At 44.5% G+C, this 8585-nt stretch overlaps 1 protein-coding gene across 3 annotated transcripts in view; it reads left to right on the forward strand.

Moving 5' to 3' along the window:
* The window catches only part of ZSWIM8 (zinc finger, SWIM-type containing 8), a 62806-nt gene extending 61813 nt beyond the window's left edge, over positions 1-993 (forward strand). For all 3 annotated transcript variants that reach the window (XM_010014117.1, XM_010014115.1, XM_010014116.1), the window contains one exon: positions 1-993. This exon is cut by the window's left edge and continues 2 nt beyond it. In XM_010014117.1, coding sequence (XP_010012419.1) covers positions 1-196 — 196 coding nt within the window. In that variant the 3' untranslated portion in view covers positions 197-993.
* Positions 994-8585: the final 7592 nt, after the last annotated feature.

The following is an 8585-nucleotide window of genomic DNA, read 5'->3' on the forward strand; positions in this document are numbered from 1 at the left end:
TCATCGTTTGATCCATCTCACTCCAGCTGACTATGATGACTTTGTGAATGCCATCCGCAGCGCCAGAAGCGCCTTCTGCCTGACTCCCATGGGCATGATGCAGTTCAATGATATTCTCCAGAACCTAAAGCGCAGCAAGCAAACGAAGGAGCTGTGGCAAAGGGTCTCTCTGGAAATGACCACCTTCTCGCCGTGACAGCAGGCGGAGCTCCACGGACACACAACCCTTTGTCCCACATAGTTGTAGTTCCATTTACACCATCCTTCCTTCTGGTGTCTTTTTTATTTTAGATTTAACTTGTTGGAAACCACTGATCTGATGTATTTATACCATGACATTCCTCTCCAGCACTGTTGCGTGTCGGCGCTCTGCTTGCTCGCTCCTCCTCCTCCTCCTCCTCAGTGGGCTGCAGGCTTCAGAAGCATCAGGAAACAAGAAGGAAGTTGAGCTGGCTGCCCTGTGGTGTAGTCACCGCTTTTTTCCCTGTGCCCCTGGAGGCTGTCCTGCGAGCACTTTGCAGCGTGAACACGCACATGTTAGAGGGATGGGGGATTCTGTCTTAAATATTTATTTTGGCATTTATAAATATGTAAACTTTTTTTTTGTATGGGCTTACCTTACTCCACACACCACCTCCTTCTGGGAGAGGCTGGGACTGCTGTGCACAGCCAGCCATGCTCCCTCCATTCCTTTCAGCACCTCCTGCTGAGAGAAGCTGAGACTGGAGTAGCAGGGCCAGGGCCACCTCTCTAGCTTTCTGCAGCAGCTGCTGAGGGCAGAGGCTGGAGCTTGGGCAGTCAGAGTCCGTGACTGCGCTGAGCTGCCTGGAGACTGCCAGAAGTGCTTGGGCTCTTTCTCAGGAGCGTCCCTCATTGGGCACTGCTGGCTCATAGGATGTTTTGTTCGGAGTTGTACAATCGTGTTTCTTTTGCTGGGGTATTACTCTCCTGTAATCAGTTTCTTATCCCTTGTCTCTTCTTGTTTCCTGATTAAACACTCGTTTTCTTAGACTGACTCTCTATTCTCTCTGCTGTGATGTTGACAGTCTGATGTTGCTGGCCAGCTTGTGCCAGTGGATGTTCCTGTGATCTCTGGTATAGCTGTCCTGCCTTGGGGAACAGCAGCCCAGCACAAGGCAGCTGGCCAGAGCTTTTACACAAGCTTGCCTAGTACAGCTCTGAGAATGACATGCCCCTGCAGAGGCTGAGATATGTGTGGACTGGGTCAATGATGGGTGTCAGGGCAGATGGTGGAAGCCTGGGATGTTCTGCCTACGCTTCTGCCAGGCAACAGGTTACTTTGCTGGTCTTCACACCAGTGATACTGTGTGGTGATGTAGGGCTCTGTATTTCCGAAGCATCATGCGAAACAGTAGCTGTTCACCCTTGATGTAATTGTTAAAGGTGGCTTGTGGTCTGTTCCTGTGCATTTCGGGAGATGTTTGGTGGACTGTGCAAGATATCCAGTAGGGAGTGCACTGCAGAAAATTAGTCTTAGAAAGCTTTTATTTTTATGCCAGGAAAGTTTAAAAGGCTACTGCTATTTGTAAGCATACAAGCACATAAATTTCAGGGCTTTTAAAACTCAACTCAGATGACTGATGGATGTTAAGAATCCAATTTCTCAGGAGTAATGTATTTTGCTTCTTACTTGGGTTTGGCTAATGACAATGGGGAGCTTTTAGTTTGTGCAAGTTAGAAATATGTGCCCGTTTTTCATTGATACTCTTAAAAATGAACTGATACATAGGCGCAGGGCGAAACAGATGAACAGACTCCTTTGGTTTGACTTTGTGTGCTGCACGGGCCGGAGTGTGACTGAGGCTCCTCTGCTTCTCACTGTGGAACAATAACTATTTAAAGACCTCCTTATAGCCCCTTGTATTCTTCCATAAGGTATCTAGTTACAAATGCTAATTATAAATTACTATGTTTGTAAGACTGTGTTAAGTGTTTGTGGTTTTTAAACTAAACTTCATGTTGTTTATAAGCTGCCTGTTACTGGGCAAAACTCCTGGATTTGACTGGAGAGCACAGCCTGATGTCTGGAAGGTTTGGGTTCCTGGAGCACTTTCTGTGCTCCCTGGTTCTTGCACGTTCAGGACTGGGAAGGGAGTTTGGAGAAAAATTAGTTTTCTAACGAAGTTTTATCTTTTCCTTTCTACTGCTTATAGGAGAAAATTTGGGGAAGAGAATGCAGCATCTTCTAGAAGGAAAGAAGCAGAAGGGAAATGGGCAAGAGAGATGAATGTGTTAAACATCAGGAGCGGAAGCGACTGTTGCTGCATTGAGGATTTGGGCTGAATAGGGAAATGAAATGGCAGAGCTTTATCTGTGGTGTCTATTAGAAGATTACACTTAGACCCTGAGCAGGCAAGTTTTCAGACCACTGTAGTTAAACACCAGGAGCATGAGAGCACTGTCACCAGTATCTTTGTTCAGGGAAAATACAGTGGAGTTGCTTACCATGAGGTTAGAAGGGACTTTATCTGGAAGTGTACTTGCTGGCATTCTGTGTAGTCCCCATGAAGACAGTAAGAGAAAAGAAGTCACAATGCCTGTTTCCTTTCACTGTGCTCAATACTTTCTCTGTTTGGTTATTTTGCTCATTCTAATCCTTATACAGGTGTGCTTTCATATGCCAGACCCTGTCAGAGTTGTCTTCCAGCAGCTGCAGAGTCCAGACAGAGAAAGAGTCAGGGAATCTCACCACAAGCTGACACTGACTGAACAAGCAGCTCAGTGCTATGAGACACAGGTCAGTAGCTTCAGAAATTCCCAGTCTGTTCTCTGAAAGTGTTTGCTCAAGGTGAGCAAACAGAGCTGGGAACTGCGTGGAGGCGCTGCTTCCAGAACACACTTTCAATTCCAGATCTCTGCATCTGTTAACCTGTTGTTGTTCCTGAGCTGTATCCCATGGAAATATATCTGAGCAAGGATAGGAGAAAGGAGACAATGATGGATTTTCTTGGCATGTGGCTGGGAGGTTCTTCAGGTATTTTTCCTTTATAAAAGATAGAATGAGCCCTGGTGGCTCCAGAAGCACTAATTTACTATTAAAGCAGAAAAATTATTACCCAGTGTAGTCTTGTTAGTTTGGTCCCTATTCGAGGAGCAGGGGAAATACTTAGGCTTAGAGGTTCTGAAAGGACATTTCAGCAGAAGGCCTGTAAAAGAGCAGAGGTTGTAGCCAACTCAAATTTCCTTTGACTTTAAGTTAAGCCATGTGGGTTTTTTTTTTCACTTAGAGTAAATGTTCTCTAGGTCCTTGCCCTTACCAGCAACACATGAAGTGGCTGCAGTGAAGGCCAGCTGCCACAGCAGCTGGGTGCTTTAGAGCCCTTCCATGTAGAAGGGCTCTGCATAGAAGAGCTTCTTCTGTGTAGAAATGGTTTTACATAGCTGAGAAGCTGTTTTCTGTGGTGGCTGCCACCTCTCCTCAGGCCGGACAGCAAATGCTCAGTTCAGTCAGTACTGAGAGCTATAGATGTTTGGACAGGGCCTGACCCCTGCACGCACACATGATAGTTCTGTGATGGGAGGCCTTGCAGTGGGTTATTGTTGTGTTTGGTGAAGTCTAATTCACTGTCTGTTCCTTGAAGGCAGGATGAATGAGGTCTTTAGACTATGCTTCTTACTGTGTCTTCTGTTCACAATGACATGCTTCGCTTGCCAGATTTGTTTTCTCTTGTGACCACGTGAAATATACATTTTAGCTGTTAGTCTCTGGAAATAACAGCTCACTTCAGTGGGGAGTTGAAGTCAGATTTGTACAGGTGCAGGTGAAACCAGCTGAGAAGTGGCTGATGTCTTTACTGCAACATACCTGCAGGCCATTTTTCACTGTCCTGCTCGTGTTGAAGATGCAACTACTTAATAGGGCAGTATAGAAGGGCAGCCTTGAGCTCTGACTTAACCCACTGTCTGCACTCAAAGTTTTGTGGGTACTTCCGCTAAACAACTTAGCAAGGGGCTTAGACGTGCATTTTGCTGCTCTGACCAAGGGTCAGTACATGCAGATAAAAGCAGATAGTGTTTAGGACACTTAGAAGCAACTCCTTAAAGATAGAGATTTCCTCCGCATATACAGTGGGGGCCATACATCAAAAACCGTAAGGGAGCAGGTGTGAGAAGTTAAAGGTGAGGAGTATTGTAAGTGAAAGGGCCTTTTTCCAACCCTCCCCTTCCCTGAGGATGTTAGTGGGTGGCCATGTAACAACTTTACCCCTTGTCTGTATGCAGTCTCGTCCTATATCTGGGACAGCAGCATTTCTCAAACTTAAACTGTTGATCCCTGCATAGTTTCTGAGTCTTTAGGGGTAAAATCTTGGTGTTAGTGTAGTTGGAAGACATGCCAAGATTGCACTTTGGATATTTGGCTCGTTTAGAAGGAATAGTGTGATTTTTGCTCTCATGGAATGGATAAAATAACGGTTTTGGTCATAGCAAGCCTTGTTTGTTGGAAAACATCTTGTGCTGCTGCTGCTAACCCTTCTCTGTGTAGATCAGGTATGCCAAGCTCTGAGAGGGCCAGCTCCCCTCCTGCCTCTCCAGACATGTTCACCTACAACCATCTTTCTTGCCTTTGAAAGCTTTCCTTTGTAAGCACTTTCCATGTTAGCAGAACAGTATTTGCCTTTCGACTTCAGTGTCTTTACAGCCCGTGAACAAGCTGAGTTGAAGTTGTCAGCTGATGAAGCAAGATGTCTAGCAACAGGTACGTCTGGAGTTACTTAACTGTGGAGTGTGTTCTGTCTAGTTTTGTGTACTGTCATTAATGTTTATTTGGATACGTATTTTCCGTCTCTAAGAACCCATTCAGAAATAGCCTCCTGCGGAGCTTTTGAACCTAAACTGTTTTTTAATTCTTTGTGTGGGTTTGGTTGTTATCAAGCTTAGCACTGTTGTATTCTGGAGCAGAATACAGGCTCTGACTTTCCCAGCTTGTTTAGCGCTAGCTTAGGTATTGCTACACAGCACTATTGTGCACTGAACGGCCTTGCAAACCCCAGCCCGTGGAAATGGAGCAAGTATCCCCATGAAGCTTATCATCGCCACCCCTGGCATGAGTCAGTCAGCTGTAACATGACCCGAGTTTGAAATCCTTGTCTGTCGTTTTCTTACTCAGACATTAAAAGGACAACAGGGTATTGAAATGAATTTTCCAGGATGCACCTGGGGAGAGAGTGTGCCAAAACAGGGAAGTGTTCACAGTCTGCTGCTGAGGCTGGCAGGCTGGGCCATGAGGATGTTTCAGCATCTGTTGATGATCGTGACTGTTGTATGACTTTGATTTTAAGCTCTCCTGATGGAGTGAACAGCTCTCAACTAGTTTATTTAGACTGCTTCATGTTTTCTCGTTCTGTGCCTGAATGTAAGTAAGTAAGTGCCCTATCACATGATTATAAGGAGGGGATTTCTTAAGCAGTACCTTCTTTTGGGTTAGGGTTTTGTTTTTTCATTATTTTTTTAAAACTACCTCCCCTCTCACTACCTCTCTACCCCCCACATAATTCAAATGTGGCTTTTGAACTTATTTCTGCTTCCTGTTTCCATTTTAAGGGTACTCACACTAGGGGTAGGGCAGTGCAGGCACCTGTTAAAGAGTGGCATTAAGCCGTGAAAGCTCGAAGTGCAGCTTGGGGCTGTTCTGTGCCAGGGTTTTCATTTGAGCCTGTGCCTAGTTAATGCTCTTTCTCAGGGTAACGTCCAAGTGCTCCATGTGCTGTCAGAAGGTCCCTTTGCTCTATAGTGCTTCTTGTTGGTACAGACAGTGACTATGCTCTGTGCTTCATGGCACTGCCTGCTTAGTTACAATGAACAGGGATGTGTCTCCACTATCTCCTTCCATGTTGTGGTTTACTTTGCCTCTTCTAAGTAAGTCAGCCAGGAGAGCTTCTGTCAGGAATTTGGGGGCTTAAAAGGCAGCTGTTGTGCAGAGCCTTAGTGTCAACACAGTGTTGTAATTCCAGAAATGAACCTTCTCCAGTGACTTGAGGGGTTGAGACCAGTCTGATTTATGATCCTCTGTTACCTACTATATATGAAATGAACATGAGCTTGGTTTCAGACTGCTGGGGCACTGTCACCATTATGGATGTGCTGGTTTACAGGCATTTTGGAGAGAGTGTAGAGTCAGTAAGACTATATGGATGAAAATGGGGAGAAACTGGGTCTTGGAAGAAAAACACTGTCATTCTTTAAAGCCAAAACAAGATGAATATATTTCTACATAGTTCTCATAAGTAGTGGAGATGAGTTGGGAATATGTTTCTGGTAGCAAAACCAGATTGCAAATTGTTTCTCAGAGGCAAGTATTAGTTCCTAATCTTAACAATACTCAGTGTTTATGCTCTTTTTACCCCCACAGGCAATTAAGATAAAGGGGAAGAAAAAAACCTGTAGGTAAAGCCCTGATAACTGGAGACGGAAGTACCAGCGCTCAATCCATGTCCTGCTGTGTGATGGGAGGTGTTATTCCTGGCTTGAGGCAGCCTGCTGGAAACAAACACTTGTGTTTGTTTGTTAGTTGCTGGTGTCTTGGTGCCTTCCTCACAGCTGCACCGTGTCAGCTGGGAGACACTCAGCATTCAGCGGGGGGGGGTGTGAACAGAATTGTTTCAGATTCATTTATCATGTTGAGACCTGCCTGTCATTGCTTTTCTTGCCATGTTACTAGTGATAGAGCAGAATGACCAGCAAGAAATCAAAGGGCTGAAAAACAACAGGATGAGTTTGAGCGAGCTGCTTGTTAGATTCACAGAGCTCGATGCGTGTGTGTCATTGACTTCCAGGAGCCGCAGGCTTCTGCCAGGAATATATATATGTGCCTTTGCAGTGCTGTCACCAGTGGAAAACTGCAGTTTTCAGCGATGAGGTTTTACGTCAAGTCAATGCAGGCTGCCACCTACAGAGAAATGCTTCCAGTTTCCTTAAAAGGCTTTTTCCCTATAATTGAGACTTGTACCAGTACTTCCTGTACCTAGCAGAAAATGGTAACAGCCTACTTCTAAATATCTTCCCGACTGAATTCCAGAGGTTTTGTGTGTGTAGAAGTTCCAGCCTCACATACTGAGCATTCTTTTCTGAGGCTGGTGTATGTATATGTGTGCTGATGGCGTTCTTTTAAAAGGAAAGAAAGAGAGCCGCTTAGTTTTGCCAGTTCTCACTTTTCATTCACCTTTGCAGTTTTGAAGAGTGACATGACCTTTCTGATACCTGGTCAAATCACTCCCTTTTCAATGGGTTGGTTTCCTGTGCAGCAGACTGAAGAAAAGAGTATTTTTAATACATTAAAAAAAAAATTCAGGTAGTGTTTTGTGCTTATTGTTCTCCCTTAGATGTGAACTGCTTAGCATGAGTTCTGTTGCTAAACAGGGAGGTAAGAAAGGTAAGAAGATAAGGTTTATTTCCACTGTCTAAGAGTGAAGGTCTGTAATGTGTCAGTGTTGAATGGGATAGTACCTAGTAACCAGTTGATCTCACTGGAAAAGATGGGTTTTGTTGGCTGTTTTGATAGCACTGAGATTCTGGTATTATAAAAGCTTCTCTTAGGAGGAGGTTTGTGTTACCACAGCTTTGAAGGGATGTCTGGAAGGAGGGTAGCTTCTGCAGCAGTGTGCTGTCAGAGGGAGTCACCAGATTGGAGAATGACTCTTCATCAGCTATATCAGGTAAGGACATCCTACATTTGCATCTGACCATGGCAGGTGATTTGTTTGCCATTAACATAAGCAGTAAGAACTAGCATAGCATTGAAATGAAGCTATCCGTAGAGGGAAAGAATAAATAATGAGAATAAACAGCTGCCCTTTGCTGCCTTGAGTGAATGCCTATCACCAGTCAACTAACCTTACATTTAGTGAGCCCCTCCCAATATCTACTCCCAGTACCTTGATGATTTTTTAATGTTTAAATCCATCTCCTCATAGTCCAAGGGAAGGCACAGAATAATTTTGTACATTAAGAAGTAAGTGACAGCCTGTAATGGATTAAGAGCAGGAAAGTGTGTTTAACAGAGCATCAGTAGCACTGGTCTTGGGATCCTCCTCCTCCTGAGGCAGCATGTAAAATCAGCTGCTCTGCTGTGGCTGTGTTTGTTTGTTTATTTCTGAAGCGCTCCGTGAAGTGAGGGGTGTCAGTTAGGCTGTTTTATAATGCTCTCACACCCGAGGCTATTTAAACAACATTTTGCTTCCAGTTCAGTGTAAGGTTGCTTATTACTGTAGGTCTGCTCATGGGCTCTCTAACTACAGGCTGTGTGCTGTTTCTGCAAGCCTGCAGGTGTTCCTGTGTTGTTACACATGGAAGTTAAACAAACACCTCTGTGACCTCCCAAGTATCAGCTGTAAAGCCTGGAGTAAGTTTTTCAGTTTTTCTCACCCTTGTACCAGCTGTGGGTCCATGATATCACTCCAAATCATCACAAAGAAGAAAAATAAGTAGTACATTTATTGAATCTCCACTTACTACTACTTCTAGCTTTTATTCAGACACTTGTGCTCAGCTTCGAGAGCCAAGAATTTCTTCATTATCATTCAATGTGAATGATGCTATACATGAATCCAGTGCAGGAAGTTGGGCTC

This window comes from Nestor notabilis, unplaced genomic scaffold (genome assembly GCF_000696875.1).
Source record: "Nestor notabilis isolate BGI_N333 unplaced genomic scaffold, ASM69687v1 scaffold405, whole genome shotgun sequence".
Taxonomy (NCBI): domain Eukaryota; kingdom Metazoa; phylum Chordata; class Aves; order Psittaciformes; family Psittacidae; genus Nestor; species Nestor notabilis.